Source organism: Scyliorhinus canicula, chromosome 18 (assembly GCF_902713615.1).
Source record: "Scyliorhinus canicula chromosome 18, sScyCan1.1, whole genome shotgun sequence".
NCBI lineage: Eukaryota > Metazoa > Chordata > Chondrichthyes > Carcharhiniformes > Scyliorhinidae > Scyliorhinus > Scyliorhinus canicula.
Window position 1 is genome coordinate 94,743,106 of NC_052163.1, and position 20,588 is coordinate 94,763,693.

At 47.9% G+C, this 20,588-nt stretch overlaps 1 protein-coding gene across 2 annotated transcripts in view; it reads left to right on the plus strand.

Annotated features, from left to right (window-relative positions):
* Window positions 1-20,588, plus strand: part of matk (megakaryocyte-associated tyrosine kinase) — a 147,137-nt gene that overhangs the window by 123,186 nt on the left and 3,363 nt on the right. The window contains exons 10-12 of one of the 2 annotated variants that reach the window (XM_038777002.1): window positions 2,841-2,914; window positions 8,792-8,987; window positions 10,546-10,632. In XM_038777002.1, the coding sequence (XP_038632930.1) occupies window positions 2,841-2,914; window positions 8,792-8,987; window positions 10,546-10,632 (357 nt within the window). The remainder of the gene's footprint in view (window positions 1-2,840; window positions 2,915-8,791; window positions 8,988-10,545; window positions 10,633-20,588) is intronic. The other variant, XM_038777003.1, reaches the window with a different exon arrangement.

The window sequence follows — 20,588 nt, forward strand, 5'->3', positions numbered from 1 at the left end:
ACTTTTTTATTCTTCCTGCCAAAATGGACAATTCCACATTTTCCCACATTATACTCAATTTGACGAATCTTTGCCCACTCACTTAACCTAGCTATAACATAAGACCATAAGACATAGGAGCAGAAGTAAGCCACTCGACCCATTGAATCTTCCCGTCATTCAATCATGGCTGATATTTTTCTCATTCCCATTCTCCTGCCTTTTCCCCCATAACCCCTGATTCCCTTATTAATCAAGAACCTATTTATCTCTGTCTTAAAGACACTCAGTGATTTGGCCTCCACAGCCTTCTGTGGAAAAGTTCCACAGATTCACCACCCTCTGGCTGAAGAAATTTCTGCTCATCTCTGTTTTAAAGAATCGTCCCTTTAGTCTGAGATTCTGCCATCTGGTTCGAGTGGAAACATCCTCTCCACGTCCACTCTATCGAAGCCTCACAGTAAGTTTCAATAAGAACCCCCTCATCCTTCTAAACTACGACAAGTACAGATCCAGAGTCTCCAACCATTCCTCATACGACAAGCTCTTCATTCCAGGGATCATTCTTGTGAACCTCCTCTCGACTCTTTCCAAGGCCAGCACATCCTTCCTCAGATACGGGGCCCAAAACTGCTCACAATGCTCCAAATGGGGTCTGACCAGAGCCTTATACAGCCTCAGAAGTACGTCCCTGGTCTTGATTTCTAGCCCTCTCAACATGAATGCAAACATTGCATTTGCCTTCTTAACTGCCGACTGAACCTACACATTAACCTTAAGAGAATCGTGAACAAGGACTCCCAAGTCCCTTTGTGCTTCTGATTTCCCACGCATTTCCCCAGTTAGAAAATAATCTCTGCCTCCGTTCCTCCTTCCAAAGTGCATAACCTCACACTTTTCCACATTGTAATCCATCTGCCACTTCTTTGCCCACTCTCCTAGCCTGTCCAAACCCTTCTGTTGCCTCCCTGCTTCCTCAATGCTACCTGTCTCTCTACTTATCTTTGTATCATCAGAAAACTTAGCAACAGTGCCTTCAGATCGTTCTTCCAAATTGTTAATGTATATTGTGAAAAGTTGTGGTCCCAGCACAGACCCCTGAGGCCCACCACTAGTCACCAGCTACCATCATGAAAAAGACCCCTTTATCCCCACTCTCTGCCTTCTGCCAGTCAGCCAATCCTCTATCCATGCCAGGATCGTACCCTTAACACAACGGGCTCTTAACTTATTTAACAGTCTCCTATGCAGCACCTTGTCAAAGGCCTTCTGGAAATCTAAATAAATCACGTCCACTGGTTCTCCTTTGTCTAACAACCTTGTTACCTCCTCAAAGAATCCTAACAGATTTGTCAACATGACCTCCCCTTGACGAAACCGTGCTGAATCATTCCTATTTTAGCATGCACTTCCGGTACTCATCTTTAATAATGGACTCTAAAATCTTGCCAATGACCGAAGTCAGGCTAATCGGACTATAATTTCCCATTTTCTGCCTCCCTTCCTTTTTAAACAGCAGTGTTACATTAGCCATTTTCCAGTCCTCTGGGACCCTTCCTGCCTCCAGTGATTCCAGAAAGATCACCACCAATGCCGCATAATCTCCTCAACTATCTCTTTCAGACCCTGGAATGTGGTCCATCTGTTCCATCTGTTCCAGGTTATTTATCCACCTTCAGACCTTTCAGTTTCTCCAGAACCATCTCCTTAGTGATGTTGTAGCTTCCTTATGTCCTCTTCACAACTTGCTTTCTTACCTATCTTTGTGTCATCGATAAATTTAGCAACCAACCCTTCAATCACTTCATCCAAGTCATTTAGGTAAATTGTAATAAATTGAGGCCCCAACCTTGACCCCTGTGCCATGCCACCTTGTTACATCCTGCCAACGACAAAATTGCCCATTTATGCCAACTGTTTCCTGTTGGCTAGCCAATCTTCTATTCATGGCAAAATGTTGCCCCTACACCACAAGCTTTATTTTCCGCAGTAACCTTTGATGTGGCAAATTATCAAATGCCTTCTGGAAATCTAAGTACAGTACATCCACTGGTTCCCCTTTATCCACAGCACATGTTCATTCTTCAAAGAACTCCAATAAGTTGGATAAATATGACTTCCCTTTCACAAAACCATGTTGACTCTGCCTGATCACCTTGATTTTTTCTAAAAGCCCTGCTATAATATCTTTAATAATAACTTCCAACATTTCCCGATGACAGATGTTTAACTAACTGACCTGTAGTTTCCAGCTTTCTGTCTCCCTCCCTTTTTTGATTAAAGGAGTTGCATTTGCTATTTTGCAATCAAATGGAACCTTATCTGAATCCTTTTTTGCATGTAGAGTGTGTTTAGTGCAGCAGGGCCAGGATTTTACAGCATGGTCACAGTGTGTCTCCCCCATCTATCAGTGGGCCATTTAAATTGACGTTTATTTCAGCTGCACCGGGAGAGACTAAAATCCTGGTCCAGGTGTCATCAGAGTCCAGCATTGGCCAATTAAAGCACTCTTACTGAAAGAGCCCACAAAGAGGTCCACTTCTGATGCCCATTCACCACTCTACTGCCTCATTTGGAGCATTGGCAGGAATCCCCGTAGACCTCTCCCCCAAAACTGCAGCGTTGTTCAGGACCCCAGAGCAAAAAAGCCTCCAAGGTTTCCCAATAAAGAAAAAAAAAACTTGTATTTTCATAACATTTTTCCCGTCCCAAAGTGCTCCAGAGCTTCTGAAGTATTTTGAAGTGTTGTACCATAAGGAAACAAGACAGCCAATTTTGTGTTCAGCAAGGTTCCGCAAGCAGCAATGAGATAAAAGGGCGGTTGGGAAAGTTTCACTTTTTGCAAACGTTCTGCTTTCTAGGGTAACCTCGTCAACTATTTGAGAACACGGGGGAGGTCGGTCGTCGCACTCAAGCAGCTGATCCAGTTCGGCCTGTGAGTTCCAAATCCTTTTCTGCTCCTGCATTCTTTCCCCCATTGCTCATGCCAGGTACAGTTGTCAGTACTCAGCACCCACGCCCTTGTCCAAACCCCAGGGAGCAGGAATAGAGCCAAGTCCAGGTCCTGCCCTGCGTGGTATTAGCCAGAGACAGGCAGAGTAGGAGGCAGCCAGACCTAGGGCAAGATGGTAAAACTCCTACTTTCAAAGGCGGATGCACAGAATTTGTGCAGGACATTGGCCAGGTCACAGCTGGAGAGTTCTTCTTTTTGTTCACCAAATAAGCAACGTGAACAAGCTATGGGATAAATTAAAATACCATTCCTAAAGGGATACTGCATCAAAGTAAACAGTATCTCAAAGGAAGCTTAAAACATCGAAGCAAAATGTAACTAAAGGGACCGATAAAATACCCCAATCCCCATGGTGTCCACCAGACATGGAACGCAGCTGGAGTGTGTGTGTACACGCAACGATATTTAGTCATGCAAAAAGCTCAATGAAGTTTGCTAAAAAGAAAAAAGGAAGACTGCATTTATATAGAACCTTTCACAGCCTCAGTATGCCCTGAAGCACGAGACAGCCAAAGATGCACTTCTGAAGTGTAAGTGCACAAGCAACTGTGTAATCATGACCAGGTATTTTGTATCTAGTAATGTTGACTGTGGGATAAATATTAATCAGAATGTTAGCGAGAATTCCCTTTTCCTTCTATAAAATGGTGCCACCTGAGAAGGTAGATGGGGCCTCAGTTTAACATCTCATCTGTAAAACAAAGGGCTTTATTTTATAGAGGCAATGGGGATCTCGCTCGCCAGCTGGAGAGCCAACAAGAGCCACCTGTCACCTCTTTTTGGGAAGAATGACCAAATTAACTGCCAATCAGGCAGCTTACAGACAGCAGCAGGCCTTCTCTGGGATCAAGGACACTGGGAGCGAAAGTCCCACCTGCCTGCGATAACAGGTCAATCAAAGGCTGACAGCTCTTCATTGCTTGGCAGCACCATTGGGGAGCTGGTGGCCACGACTAGTATTACACTTACCCAAGGCCTCCATCCGGGGTTTAGGATCGCCAGTGGACCCAGGAATAGGTGAGTGACAGTAGGATGAAAGGTTTGAGCAATGGAGTCACGGGGAAGGATGGGAGGGGGTTCAGAAGAAAGGATAGGGCTGTGTCTCCAGTGCCCCCCCCCCATTATATTTGTGAAGGAACTAATTGATCCAGGGTGCCACATTTACTGCCACATTGCAGTCAGATGCCGAGTATTGATGTATCAGTCAATCAGCGACATGGAGAGCTGTGGCAAATACACTCAAAGAAGCTCCAGACTTTTGAGTCGAAAAGTGTGATTAGTTCAAACTTCTGGGAGAGGACCCAAGACATAACATGGTGGTAGCAGGTATCTGTGAGTAACACTCAAACATTTTAATTGGATTAAATGTTGAACTAGATTGAGGAAACGCAGCCCAAATTAGTGCCAGAGCGTGAGGAAGAAAAACTGAGTGAATAGTGTGAAAAAGAAATGGCCGCTGGTGTGGTGATGTACACGCAGCTACAGCTTATAAAGAAGTGGGAAGTTGATGATGTTTGAGAAATTGTAACGAAAATGCACACTGACATTCAATAGCTTTTTAAAAGTCATTAGTGAAGAGAAAAAGATCAACCACATGCTTCTGTAGGCAGGACAGTGGAGATGGCCACCTGCAAAGGACCATGGGAATTATGGCCAACCCAGGACTCGGACAGACTCAGAGCGTGTGTGTGTATTTGCAACCCAGATAGCTAGACGCGATCGAAAACTCTGCTCGTTTGCATTCTAATGGCCCATTTCCCCAGAACAAAAGAACTGTACTCAGGTAACCGATACAGCCACAGACTGATCGGCACCACTCCCTTTACTCAGGGAGCCCAAACAGCCAAGGTCAATGACCGCTAAGGACACGCCCAGCCATCAAGGCACCCGCCCCTTTATTGGCCAAAATTGAAGGCAGTGATCGAAGCCTGTCGAATTATTGTGTCCAAGTTAAGGACCGCCCCAAAGAGCGTAAAATCCTAGAGGGATAAGAGGAGACACAGCCATGTGCTCAGTCTCTCTTGGATCCGGCCCATGCCAACCCAAGTGCAGCATAATAACTAGACAGACAAGTTCAAGACCAACGATCGCTATCAGACGGATGAAGCCAGCAGAAACAGAGCCACTTCTTCCACACAGCCACACAAGATCTGGACAAAGGCCTTGTCCATCTGCATAGAGCCGGTTGCCCTGAAGTTAAGTATAGGTTATTGTAGCTGTTAGGTGTAGTTTAACTTGTAGTGTTTTGTGTTGCATGTCGAAGTAATCCTTGTGTGTAAATAAACTATCTTTGAACTTGAACTGACTAACTGGTTGTGTGGTCCTTTGATCGATATCCGGTAAAGCCTTGTGGTGGTATCATTTGATACCTGGCGACTCTAAAGAGCATCATTAATAATTGGCAACATTACTCCGGTGCTGATTGGCAACAACAGAAAGGGTTAAATTTGTTTAATAACTGGGAGATGAGTAAGGAGGACAACCAAAACCCAGAAAACGATTTGAAAAATTCAACACATATCTTCAGCCAAAGTCAAATCATGGAATCCTAACATAGATCATCGAATTTGCAGTGCACAAGGAGACTGCTCAGTCCATTGAGTCTGCACCGGCCCTTGGAAAGAGAACCCTACTTAAGCCCACACCTTCACTCTATCCCCATAACTCAGTAACCCCACCTAACCTTTTTTGGACACTAAGGGCAATTTAGCATGGCCAATCCATCTAACCTGCACATCTTTGGACTGTGGGAGGAAACCGGAGCACCCGGAGGGAACCCACCCAGACGCGGGGTGAACAGGCAGACTCCATACAGACAGTGACCCAGCCAGGAATCAAACCTGAGATCCTGGAGCTGTGAAGCAACTCTGCTAACCACTGCGCTACTGTGCTGTCTTCCAATTTGAATCCACTGATATAAATTTCAAAACCTGAGGCAGAAAGCAGGTGAGCCTGTTGACAATTTCCCAACATGATTGAAAAATGCAGCCAGAAAATGTAAATTCAAGGAAACAGAAGAAAGATTGATAGATAAGCTCGCCTGGGACTCTGCACGCCCTGAAATACAAAAAGATTTGATTGGAAGGGATAAACTCACTATATTGCAAGCTGCAGACACTGCCAGAACATATGAAGCTCAGAGTCACCAGATTAAGACGCTGATGACCCAAACGGCTCGCCTCTGTTCAGTCCTGAGAAAGGTAACAAGAGTCGCTGCAGTGAAACATCAAAAAGAATGCACACCAGACAGAGAGAAAGGCATGCAGGAGCTGTGGAGTAATCCAGAGTCCACAAATGGAAGGAAAGGTCCCGCATAGATCAAGCTGCAGAACTTGTGGAAGAAAGAAGATGCTAAACAAGTTATTAAAGACAGAGAAGTAGGGAGAATGAGAAGGAAAGGAAACCGAAACACCCATTCCTAGAAGATGGCAATGAGTTTGAGAACACAATACAGATAAGAACCACACAGCTGCATGCATTGGCTGGAAGCGACAGGTCCCAGAGAAAGGAAAATAACACAACCACTCAGATCAGGAAGAGGGTGAGAAATAAACACACCCATAAATCTGAAGCTTGATACCAGAGCAAAGAGTAACATCATCCCACTCAGATTATACCAGAATATCTTTCCTGTAAATTTGAAAGAAAATGGTTACCCCAGGAAAAGTGCTTTAAAATTGAATAATGCCAAACAGAGGAATTGAGATTAAACAGCTAGGAACAGCCCAAATCAGAGGGACATAGTTCTAATTGTGAGATTTATAACATTGATATGTTTTGGAGCTATTAATTTATGGTCAAATTAATGGGGTCACGTGATATGTGCTGAAGAATGCCTGACAACTGGTATGGGTGATGGGGTTGCTAAGGAAGGCCTAAATCAGGCTTTTCCAACTTTTTCCACCTGATATTGGGACACATTTCCATTTTCTCCTCCCCCAAGGTGCTGATAAGGTTTGGCACAGCATTAAACATGAATTTCAAAATAAAGCTGAGGTATGGAGGAAAGGAACAACTCGTTCATGAGAATAAAGCAATGACAAAGCAATAAATTGATAATTAAAAGGGGCAATTAATAAAGATCACCATGGCAGTGCAAGAGGGGCAGGGTCTTTTTGTCTGGGTCACTCCCAAGCTCTTGATGCTCATTCACACACCCTCACTGTGATTTTGAGTTGGTGTGTGGGGCTGAGGGGAGTGGGAATCCTGGGACTGTGAGTGAGCCAGATACGCATGCACTCCTATACGCACTCTCTCTTTCTCTCTCCCCCACACTTACTCACACAGTCTCTGAGAGCAGGATTTTCCAGTCCCGCTCACAGCAGTAGTAGTCACTGGCAGGGCATAAAATTTGCCGGACCTGCCAATTGTCTGGAGAAAATCCCTGCTTCACACTCTGTGCTCCTCACCTCACTCACTCTGCCTTTCTCTTTCTCTTTCTCTTTCTCTCTCTCTCTCTCTCTTCTCCCTTCTCTCTTTCTTCCACACCCTTGGGCAGCAAGTCTCTTAACCCTCACTACCGCCTCCTCCCCAGCCCAGTCCAGCCGAGCAGACTTTCTCGCTAACCTCTCTCTCTCTCTCTCTCTCTCTCTCCCTCCCTCCCTCCCTCCCCCTGCCAATATATTGTTTCCAGAGCACATGTGTTGCTGTCAATGTAATTCCTCCTCCAATCAGAGATTGTTTCTCTCCCACATTTGATGCTGACAAGCTCTCGAGTGAGCCAATCAGCAACTAATGCCGTAGTGGAGCGGACTGTGATTGGGGGAGCAGTTTTTTTCGGAATCTTCTACTCCACCTGATGGCATTTTATAAACTGCCTCCAGGGATCATATCCGGCCTATGGGACACATGTTGAACAAGCCTGGCCTAAATTATTTTACCATTGACCAAGCAACAGTGGGATGAGTCCCTAAAGTGGTATTAATTGTCCACTTAATGGTCTCAGCAGGCGGTGGTACAGGAATGCTCTACACAGGAGCCTCAGTTAGCTCAATTGGTTAGACAGCTAGCATGTGTGTATGGATCAGATTAAAGCACGGAGCTCAATCCCTGTCCTGGCTGAGATAGACTTGGGGCCTGCGCTTTGTTTAAAATCTAGGCCATCGAATATGGTTCAGTGAATAATGAGCAAGAACCTGCCTTTCTGAAAGAGGAATACTCTCAATGGGACTTTCCACCATGGACATAATTGGGCTCACACCGGCTACCCTCCTGCCTGATTGAATGCCTGCCCCGCTGCCAAATGGGAGGCAGTACATTCCACACAACACAGGAGTGCCAGCATGGATCATGTGCTTCCATCTCTGGGGCAGGACTTGAACCTTAAACTTTCTAATTCTGGAAACGCTGCATCTTCCACCTTCCATAACTTACAAAGGGTCAATTTGTGGGAGTCTGGACAGTCAGCTGGTTAGTCAACCATAAGGTGATCATAGCTGCATTCTGCCTCTTTCCTGTCTCCTACATCTCAGCTATCATAGCCACGCCCACAAATAGCAGTCTAAGAACGGGAGAACCCTGACTCACTCCTACCCCATTTCCATCTCCCAGTCTCCTTCCTTAAACTAGGGGCACTGAGCCCAATTGTGGCACGCCTAACTCAGTTCTGGCCAAAGTCGACTAATAAAGTAGGCACCAGAAAGGCAACTAGCCTTCTGACTCCCCCAATTCTGAACCACACCAGGAGTGCTTTTAATCAGCGCCACCACAAGGAATCCTCTCGCAGTGGCTCACATCCCCCTTTCTCCTCTCACTCATTGAAATATGTGTTTTCTTTCCCGCTGCTCTTTGTTATTATAGTGATATCTGTGAGGGAATGGAGTACCTGGAATCAAAAAAGCTTGTTCATCGAGACTTGGCAGCCCGGAACATTCTGATCGCGGATGACAGCATTGCCAAAGTGAGCGACTTTGGGCTGGCTAAAGGGGTGTCTAGCGCCCGGGACCAGGCAAAACTGCCAGTGAAGTGGACAGCGCCGGAGGCACTGAAACACCATGTAAGAGCGGGAGAGCCAGTTCTCATTTTGAGACTGCAGATTGAACCGTGAGATTCATTGAACGTACCCATTACATAACCTCATAACATGACTGATAGCTGTCACCTTGCCAGTAAAGGAGTTTTCTCACTTTGACAGTGGCATGGTGGTAATGTCACTGAACTAGAAATCCAAACACCCCGACTAATGCTCTGGAGATGAGTGTTCAAACCCTCCCATGGCTGGTGGATAGAATATGAATTGAATTTAAACGAATCAAACTGGAATTGAAAGCTAGTCTCACTAATGGTGACCAGGAAGCTACTATCACATGTTGTAAAAGTCTATCTGGCTTATATAGGCCCCCAGATCCACAGCAACTTGGTTTGTTTGTATCTTTTGTTAAATATGAAAAGGAGGGGTGCTTGGGTTTTGAAATATAACCAGTCTGATTGTCACATCTGGCTTTCTGTAGTTATGTGACTGGGCCATGAGGCTGCTTCTGGAGGCAGACATCTTAAGGTAGTTCAATACAGCTTCTCACAGAGACAAGACATTGAAGAAATACAGCTGCCCTTACACAGTTCAAGGGCAATTAAGGGTGGCAATAAATACTGGCCTTGCCAATGACGTCCACATCCTATGAAAAATAATATCTCTTGCGTCCCCTCTTGGGGGATGGGGGGGGCACCATTCCTTGACACTGACCTCTCTCTGGTATCTCACTCCACTCACTATTCTATACCTACAAAGTTAACAGAATATTGGGCCAATGGGAAGCACTAATGCCTAGTTTGAACCTCATTGTCATATGCACACCCGTGCTCACACACTCATGGACACACACACATGTGGATATACATGTACATTTGCACAAACCCACACAAACATCGAGACACTTTCCAACCCAGTTGGGCAAGATGCAAACAGGTAGCCAGCGCCCAAGGAAGTCTACCTACCACAGCACACATCAGGGCCTTCAGGAGAAAACCAGAGCCAATTGTCATTCTAGGTTCATAGAATCCCTGAGTTACAACTTAGACCTAAGTGGAGGAACTTTTTTAACGGCTGTAAGAGCATTGGAAACTGCCACTGGGAATTGCTCTCCAGTGAGCACAGCAGCTGGGGGACATAATACTGACACTTAAATTTACACTCATTATACCTCAATCTCTTCAAACCTGCCAGAACCCTTTCAACTGCCTTAATCTAGGATTTCCTCTAAATTACAGTCAGACACGAGATATTCTAACTCTTCCCCTGTGCCCCTCTCCTATTCTTTCTGAAAAGCGCTCGATTGAACTATTGTGTGTTGACAGGATTGATTTGGGTTGACACAGAGCCATTGGTGTGACAGCTATCAGGGACTCTGGTAACTCTATCCCATCCCCTGATTGAAGTGGCCACTTAAACCCCGCAGGCCTTGCTACTTAAATGGCAGTCTGTCGCCATCCCATTGAGTGGGAGAGAGAAAATGAAGAGCCCACTGGTATATTTTCTGCCAATGTGTTAAGCTTATTACACATGTAATTGTCCAGACGGGACCGTCTATAACAAGTTTCCTCATTCCTTCTAACAGAAATTCTCCACTAAATCGGATGTCTGGAGTTACGGAATTCTTATGTGGGAGCTGTTTTCATACGGCCGAGCTCCTTACCCTAAGTTGGTGAGTGGTTACAACCTGTCAATCACTCTTCAGATTTTGTCCATTGTTATGCAGAATTTGGTTCTCTCTAAAATTACTATCAAGTCCTTGGAATGCAGGCTGTCTGGGATATGACAAAACCTCAGGCTCATCGTGTCCTGCTGATCAATCCCAGTCCCTCTCGACTTTTTCCCTGCAATTAATTGTTACATTCTCAGGACCAAACACAGCTTTCGTTCATTCGCAAACCTCTGTGCAAAGTCTAATCTTCAATCAAGTACAGGCAGTCCTCAGACTTATGGCACAATTGGTTGCTGGAAACTGCGTCGTAAATCGGAACCGATTTCCCCCATTGGAACAATGTTAAAAGGGGAGGCATTGCTTCCATCAGCGGGACCAGGCAGAATTATTACTGGCAAATTGCGAATTCCTTTCTCGCCGGTTTTAGACGTTGATCCCGTTGCATTCAAACCTCTGCCAACGCTCTACAGTGACTGTTCTCAGCCGCATTTTCTCTGGTTTTCAATAACAGTTTTCCGGTTTCTGGGCCCTTGCGCGGCCGGGCTGTGTGCTGCTGGTGGACCAGAGCGACCGCTCTCCATGGCAACCTTCCAGTCCGGAGTTATGACCTGGTGGATGAATGGTGCAGGGGACCGAGCGTTTAGGCAGGAGGTTTCCCAACTTTCCAGGACTCATTCAAAGCATATCAAATTTATAAATCATACTTCTAAATGTGTAAAAGATGGGCTGGCATGGCATCGTAATCCGAGAACCCAATGGATATACCAAAATAACTGATATAAATAAAATACATCTTTGAACTGGACATTCGAGAAATGTTATTCGAATGTATATTTGTGATAGCCATGGTAACAATCTGATACTTTTTCACAATTGTGATGGATGTAGTAAAAACTATAGCCTAAAAATACTCTGTTGTAACCTGAGAGGGGGTGGGGGGGGGGGGGGGGGGGGGGATGGGTGGTGCCAGCGTACAGCCCCACAGGCTGAGGCAAACTGAAGGTGGTAAGGCTTTGCCCTCTTTTAGGGCCCTGTTGCTATAGTGCTGCTTGTGGGCAGTCGCAACCTTGGTGTAGTGCAAAAAGTTTGCTTTCCCTGAGTTAAGGGTGCTACCTCCCCTTCCCCCTTAGTTGCCGGTCACAAACAGGTCTTGGATGATGTTGGTGAACTGCTTCCAGTAGAACTCTTCCTCCGACCTCCTGATGGCAAATGTTATTTTTTCAAGCCTCAGGAATTCCGCTAGGTTGGACAGCCAGTCTGCAGCCTTCAGTGGCGCATCCAACCTCCGTCCGAGCGATAGTCTCCGCCAGGCAATCAGGGAGGTGAACACGTGGGCGTCGGCATCCCTCCCAACAAAGTGTTTTGTCTGGTCTGACACCCCGAAGACCACCACTAAAGGGCATGGCTCCACCCTCACCCCCACAACTTTGGACATGACCTCGAGAATGGTGGTCCAGAACCTGCTCCATTTGGGACAGGACCAGAACATATGGGAGTGGCAGGCCGGACCCCCCTGACATCATTCGCACTTGTTTTCCACCTTCAGGAAGAACCCGCTCATTCACGTCTTGGTTTGATGCACCCTGTGCATCACTTTTAGCTGCGTTAGGTTCAGCCCTGTACATGGGGCCTCACGGTAGCATGGTGGTTAGCATCAATGCTTCACAGCTCCAGGGTCCCAGGTTCGATTCCCGGCTGGGTCACTGTCTGTGTGGAGTCTGCACGTCCTCCCTGTGTGTGCGTGGGTTTCCTCCGGGTGCTCCGGTTTCCTCCCACAGTCCAAAGATGTGCGGGTTAGGTGGATTGGCCATGCTAAATTGCCCGTAGTGTAAGGTTAATGGGGGGATTGTTGGGTTACGGGTATACGGGTTACGTGGGTTTAAGTAGGGTGATCATTGCTCGGCACAACATCGAGGGCTGAAGGGCCTGTACTGTTCTATGTTCTATGAGGAGCTGGAATTCACCCTGTGCAGTATTTTGCTCCAGAGTGCTCCCTCTATCTCAATGTCCAGTTTCTCCTCCCACCTTTCTCTTGGCTCGTCTAGAGGGGTCTTTATTCTTCTCTAACAGCCGATCATATATGTCTGTGCATTTACCGTCCACTAATTCATCCTGCTCTAACAGTCTGTCCAGTAGAGTGGGTCTGGGTAGCTGAGGGAATGTTCTGCCCCCTTGTGGAGAAGTCTCATAATTGCAGGTACCGGAGCATGTTCCCTTTCATGAGCTGTAGCTTCTCTGTTATAACCCCAAGGATTCTACTCTACTGTCTACATAGAGATCCTTTACTGGCAACACCCCTTTGTCCTTTCTCCAGGTTTTGGAAGTGGCACCTATTTTTGGTGGAATGAACCTATGGTTTCTTCAGGTGGGGGCTGCAACAGACATGTCTCTAAGTTTGAAGTGCTGCCTGAGCTGGTTCCAGGTCCTCAGTGTGGCTACCACCACCTGGCCCACCAAATACTTGGCTGGGGGGAATGGGAGTGGGGCGGTGGCCAATGCCCACATGGACATTCCAATACACAAGGTCTCCTCCAGCCATACCCATTCCGCCTCTGGATCCCCCAGCTACCCCCACACCCTTTTTACATTTGCTGCCCAGTGGTAGAATAGGAGGTTCAGTACAGCCAGGCAATCCTGCTCCGCCCTCTCTTTTCGATGGTTTTGCGGGTCCGAGGGAACTTTCCAGCCCACACGATAGCCGTAATTAGCTTGTCCACCTTGGTGAAGAAGGATTTGGGGATAAAGACCAGGAGTGATCTGAAAATGAAGAGGAACCTTGACTCCATGTTAATTTTTATCAACTGCACTCTTCCCACCAAGTTAAAGTGGGAGAGGGTTCCACCTCCACAGATACCGCTTCACCTCTTCCACCAGGTTGGACGGGTTCCACTTGTGGAGCCATGCCCTGTCGTGGCTTATCTGCATCCCCAAGTATCTGCACTTGGTTTGGGCCGGTTTAAAGGGCAGTGTTCCCAGCCCTGCTTCTGCCCCTGGGGCTTCACCAGGAAGATTTCACTCTTCCTCAGGATTAGTTTGTATCCCGAAAAGGCTCTGGATGCCTCTTCACCCCTTCGATGATCTAAGAGCGATAGCCAGTGGCTCAAGTGCCAGAGAGAACAGCAACGGGGACAATGGGCATCCCTGTCTCGTGCCTCTGTGCAGCTGGAAATAGTCATTCTCCCCTTTCCTTTCCTCACTCCCCCACTGCCTCCCCCTTGCCTATCCCCCCTTCCCTTGCCCCTCATGCCCTGCCACCCCCAGCTTGCTGCTCTATCCCACCTGCCAGGTGCCTCTCTGTGCCTTTGGAGCTCTCTGGGGATAAACTCCACCAGTTTCTCTGTCGACGACTGGGTTGGCGTTAGCGACCCTGGCTGGATCTGCATCGCCACGTGGGTCCCTTGTTCTGGGGTTGGAGTGTTTCTTTCTTTGCGTTTACTGGCTTTGCGATCTGGCTGCTGGTTCGCCAGCATCTCAATCGGGCAGGTTCTAACTACGGATTCGGTTGGTTTATTTTTCCATACTTTTGGTGGCCATTCATTAGGTTAAAAGGATCCAATGAGACGTTTCCAGGAGAGAGCTATCTTTCGTGCAACTGCTCAGCTCATGGCGGGCACAGGAAGTCAGTTGCCAATTTATAAATGCCGTATATGCCATTCATCGTAAAGTCGAGGACTGCCTGTATCCTCCACATCTGAAAGAGGGAGACTGGGTGATCAAGTAGTCAGACCAGATTGCTGCCTAAGTGCAATTCTTCACACGTGGATCAAAGCAGTGAGGAGTAGTACAGTGGCAGACTATTCAGCTCCAGCAGACATCACAGTCATGTACCTTTGTAATATTCTTTCATGGGGTAGGGACATCATTTGCAGGGCCAGCAGTTATTGCTCATTCCTAATTGCCCTTGAACTGAATGGTCTGCTGTTGGCCCTGTGTATTTAAGAGCCAATCACATTGCTTCGAGTCTGGAGTCACCTGTAGGCCAGACCAGGTAAGGATGGCAGATTTCCTTCCTTAAACAAGCATGAGTGAGCCAGATGGGTTTTCTTTTATGACAATCAATGCTAGTTTCGTGGTCTTCATTACTGCAGCTAATTTTTAATCCCAGAATTTTATTAATAAATTCGGAAAGTTGGCACGTTGAATCCATATCCTCAGAGAATTAGCTTGGGCCTCTGGATTACTATTTCAATGACATTACCATTACGTCACCATCTCCTTTGATCAGATGCCCTGGATGGTAAGCAGGAATGGGAATCCCAGCTATATATGGGCTGGGCAGGGAACAGATAAGGATTTGGGGCTGGTACAGGGGCACAACATGCATTCATAGAATCAGAGAATTTACAGTGCAGAAGGAAGGCGGTCATTCGGCCCATCGAGTCTGCACCGGCTCTTGGAAAGAGCACCCTACATAACCCCACACCTCCACCCTATCCCCGTAACCCTGCAACCCCATCTTAACTCAGGGCAATTCTGCAAGGCCAATTCACCTAGCCTGCTCATCTTTGGACTGTGGGAGGAAACCGGAGCACCCGGAGGAAACCCACGCAGACACGGGGAGAACGTGCAGACTCCGCACAGTCAGTGACCTAAGCAGGAATCGAACCTGGCGCTGTGAAGTCACAGTGCTAACCACTATGCTACCGTGCTGCATTGATGGGATGGAGCGGAAGTTTGAGCCACTGTTGGAAATCCAATTTAAACCTAAGCAGCAAAAGCACAGGGACAAAGGAGGACCAATAGGTGGGCCAGAATTCACCGGCTGTTCGCTGGAGGATGGATCCTCTATTCCTGCCGGCAGAGCACCCCTGCCCACGGGTTTCCCAGCGGCTTGGGGTGACTTCAATGGAAAATCCCATTGACAGTGCGCGGGAACAGAGAATCCCACTGCCAGCGAATGGTGCACCGCCTCCTGCCACCGGGAAACATGCGGCTGAGAGGCCAGAGAATCTTGCCCGTGAATATTCAAAACCCCAGAAAATAATCTTGATTGTAACCTAACCACTGTGGGGCGAGTGGAGCATTCAGGCCAAATACTCAGTTCGTTTTGGAGACAAGAGCAGAATTTCTTCAAGTTGGGCATTTCTGGAAGAGAAGTGACAGTGAAATAAATATCAATCCAAATGTAAAATACTGGGGGCAGGGCCCGAAACAGACAACTGGAAATATACTCAGCAGACACGGCAGTATCAACGGAGAGAGAAACAAACTTAACTCTTGGGTTCTCTTTCCGCAGTTGCTGCCTGCCCTGCTGAGGATTTCCGGCATTCTTTTAAATCGCCTTTATTGACTTGGGGTTACTTACTGTCCCATTTTACACCTGGTTCCGTTTTAACGCTGCATTGACTTCAAATGTGGCACGTTGGCACAGTGGTTAGCACTGTTGTCTCTGTTGCCTCACAGCGCCGGGACCCCAGGTTCAATTCCAACCTCGGGTGACTGTCTGTGTGGGGTTTGCACTTTCTCCCTGTGTCTGTATGGATTTCCTCCGGGTGCTCCAGTTTCCTCCCTAGTATGCTAGGTGAGGTTACTGGGTTACGGGGATAGAGTGAGGGCGTTGGCCTAGTTCGGTGCTCTTTCCAAGAGTCGGTGCAGACACGATGGGCCAAATATCCTTCTGCACAGTGGAGATTCGATGATTCCAAAGAATCCAAAGATGTGCAGGTTAGGTGGATTGGTGATGCTAAATTATCCCTTAATTAACAAAATGTTAGGTGGGGTTATTGGATTATGCCAGTGTTTTTCAAACGTTTTTTTCCGGGGACTCATTTTTACCAACCGGCTGACCTTCGCGACCCACGCCGGCCGACCTTCGCAGCCCATGGCGGCTGACCTGCATGACCCACCATTTTCTCTTACCTTGTTTGTTGCTGACAAAAATGGAGGAAATGATTTTGGGTCCCTTTGGCCCCAATGGTCCCTTTGGCCCCCCGAACTTGTAAAAAAAAAAGGCTGCGACCGTATAAAAAAAATGCGGCCGCACTGCACAAGCGTGCCCAATCATCGGTGTGCATGCACATAGTTTTGCGCATGCGCACTGATGATCGGACACGCATGCGCAGTGCGGCTGAATTTTTTTTACATGGTCGTGGCCATTTTGCAGGCCGCTTGCAGCCAGCATAGTTAAAAGTCGGCTATTGCGCGTGGATTTGCGCGATCAGGAGCGCCTCGACGGATGGCTCCGCGACCCACCTGCGGGCCGTGTCCCCGAGTTTGACAATGCCTGGATTACGGGGATAGGGTGGAGGCATGGGTTTAAGTAGGGTGCTCTTTCCAAGGGCCAGTGGAGATTCATTGGGCTAAATGGTCTCCTTCTGCACTGTAAATTCTATGAAATAGCGATTCTATGGAACGGAATTCAAACCAGGAACTAGATTCTCCAATCCCCGACGCCGAAATTGCGTTTGGCAATAGGGCGGAGAATCCCCGATGATGACGAAATTGGGGGCCGGCGCTGCTTTTGCGATGCTCCACCCCCTGAAAAGCGGTGTACTCGCATGTCGTATCCACGGCCTCAGGCCATTGCCTGAGACCCGCCCCGCGATGCTCCTTCCCCGACCGGCTGAGTTCCCGATGGCATGGGACTCTCATGGTCTCATCTGTCTGGAACTCAGCGTGGCGGCTGCGGACTCAGTCCAGTGCCGCCACAGTCAGGGGATGGCCAATCCGAGGGTAGGGGGCATTATTCGGGGCTGGGGACACTGTGGTGGGGTGGTAGGTGGTAGGTTGCAAGCCGGCCTAGGTGGGGACAATATTTGCGGTCAGGTCCGCGGGCTGCGTCCGCCATGAGGCACGGTGCAGCCGCTGCAGGCCGTCGCCATGTGCATGTCCGGTCACGGACCCGGCAATGCTCCGGGACGTATCGGCAGCGAGAGCCGGGAGTTCCACGCTGCCTGGCTGTTAGGCCCCCCCGGAGCAGGGAATCGCTGGTCGTTTTGTGCCAGTTTCCCAAACGGAGAATCCAGCCCCAGGTATTAAACCCAAACCTGCCCCATTCCCCCTGGTTGGGTCAAATTAAAATCTGGGTTTAGGGGGTCGGTTCACATTTTAGAAACACTCAGGCAGGTCATTCTATTTGAAGGAGATTCTTTCTAAACCCGAATGTTCTTGTACTTCAGATTTTACAGAGCAAGATATTTGATCTGAGGGGTCTGTAACTTGCCTTTTTTAAAACTGGAATGCATTCCTTCTTCAACTCCTTGTCAGCCAAATGTATATAGGGGAACTGGGATGATCAAAGGGAGGTTCACGTTTTGAGCCCCCTCCCCACTTTACCAAAGGATCTCCATTCAATATTCCAATCTCCCTTTTGATTTAACATGCTGGCTGGCTTGTTGCACAGTTCCTGCAAGTTCTCTTTCGTTCTGGATTTCTAATTATTTACACTCTGTTTGCTTCTCCACCTCAACCAGAAAGAAATCAGGCAAACAGAAATTGCTGTCACATGATTGTTACAGCGCAGAAGGAGGCCATTTGGCCCATCGTGTTGTACTGGCTCGCTGAATGAGCAACTGAACCAAGTTCTCCCACCTGCTCACCGTACTCTGCGCATTCTCCCTTTTCAGATAAGGGCCCAATTTACTTTAATTCCATTTCAACAAAAGGCATTTTTATGCACAATTCCCTCACTGCCACCCCTATCCTGGATCACGTACTCTGTGTTGAAATGGTTAATGTTGCTGATGATCCCAGAACCTCTTAAAGGGATAAGTAAGTAAAGTCATCATAGTCCCAGACGACCATAGACTGATTTCCCCTGTGAGGGGGAGAGCTGACTGGTGGTGATTTAACCTGAGGGTCATCACACCTCAGGTGAGGGACAAAGTTGAGAAGGTGGGGCCTTCATGAATAACCTCAGCTGGTACAGGAATTGAACTCACGCTATTGGCATCCTTCTGCATCAAAAACCAGCTGTCCAGCCAACTGAGCTAAACCAACCTCTTAAAGGGTTAAACACTAGGACTGTATGTGCTCGATCCTTGCTGTCTCTCTCACTGCCTGCCCTCGTCTCGAGATGCCCTTGGCAACACCGTTGCCGTGGAAATAAAACTTCCTGCCCATAATCCTCCATTATCCCCTCTCTCTTTATCCTCATGTGACACTTAATTACTTGCTAAATTGGAACAGCTCCTTCCAAGAGTTGCGACTAGCGGTTAACGCGTTATGCAGATGGCATGACAGAGCTTTGAGGAGGCTGTCCTGTCTGACTGCCACGCCAAAGCATTTCTTCTCATATAACCTTTTAAATTGAAGGCAGTCTGATTGGCTCCGCCCATCCTAGTGCTTATTAATGCATGTCCAGGGACATTGTGACTGGCTCCTCCCTCAGAAAAATGTTCCCCTGTTAAATTAGAGGAATTGAAGTAAGTATCTGATAACAAACAAATTATTATCATTATCATCTTCATGACATGCTGAGCTGATATATCGGTGACTGTTATCACTGAGAGAAGGCTGCAATTGGAGCCGGCTCGCTGAATGAGCAACTCAACCGAGTGCCATTGTCAAGTGGCAGGAGGAGTGAGTCCCACCACCAGCAAATGGCCGCTGAGAGACCTGTGACTGGGGAACTGGAGAATCCAGCCCATTCAGTAAGAAAAATTGGGCTGGATTCTTCCATTGGGAGATTAAGGACGGGATTCTCCATTTCCGGACTCTGTTTCCGTGCACTGTTGGGATGGCCTCGGGGCATCACCTGAAGACCCTCCCCCGATGGGCCGAGTTCCCGACCGCGTGGTTGGCGTGTGGCCTCAGCGGTCGGGAATCCGGCGTGGCGGCTGCGAACTGTGTTCAGCGCTGCTACAATCGGGTGGGAGCTGTGCTGCTGACCAGGGGGGCTTCGACGAGGGTTGGGGGGAGTGGTGGAGGTGGTGTCCGGGGTGCACGAATTGGCAGGTCGGGTCCACGCACGGCCGGCACCATGTTGCATGGTGCGACCGCTGTAGGCCGTCGCCGTTCACATGCACAGCCACTGACCCATCAATTCTCCGGCCGTTTATTTCATGGAGGCCAGGCATTTTACGTGGCGGGGCTGCTAGCCCTTCACCAGTTGGAGGATCGGTGCTGGGGCGGCGTTAACCTTTCCCACGTACAGGGCAACACAGTGGTGCAGTGGGTTAGCACTGCAGTCTAACTGCGCCGAGGTCCCAGGTTTGATCCCGGCTCTGGGTCACTGTCCGTGTGGAGTTTGCACATTCTCCCCGTGTCTGCGTGGGTTTCGCTCCCACAACCCAAAGATGTGCAGGGTAGGTGGATTGGCCATGCTAAATTGCCCCTTAATTGGAAAAATGAATTGGGTACTCTAAAAAAAATTTTTTTTTAAACTTTTCCCACGCAAAACGCCGCGGATCCTCCGGACATAGCCTCAAAATTGGAGAATCTAGCCTTAAGTTTTCCCGCTGAAGTAGAATCACTCCTGGCCTGCGCTGGCGCTAAAAGCAGCGCCCTGGAACGATTCCCTCTCCCTCGCTATGCTAATTTATGCATGGCCGGGTGAATCCTGCTGTCAGACCGCCTGCTCAAAATGGCTTATTGAGAATAAGAATCTAAGTGAGGTAGAGGAATAAATGGAACCAGGAGTGCGAATACCCTGCTCATTAAAAGTGGTGACACATGTCAATAAGATATGAACAAAAGCTAACCAAAAATTGGGGTTTGGTTCTTGACAACTAACATTGAAAAGTAGGGAAGATATACTAAACTTGCCCCAAACTTTAGGTTGAGCACCTTCAGATTAATGTGTGCGATTCTGCCTGCCATGTTATAAAAAGGATGTAGAGGCACTAGAGAGGGTGCAAAATGATTTATTATCAGATGGTTAGAAATGCGAACAAACTGCATCTTTTTCCTACTAGAGGTCTTTAAAGTTATGAAAGATTTTTTAGAGCAGACAGAGAGAGAGAAGGCTGGATTCTCCCCTACCCGGCGGGGCGAGGAGTCCCTGCGGGATGGAGTGG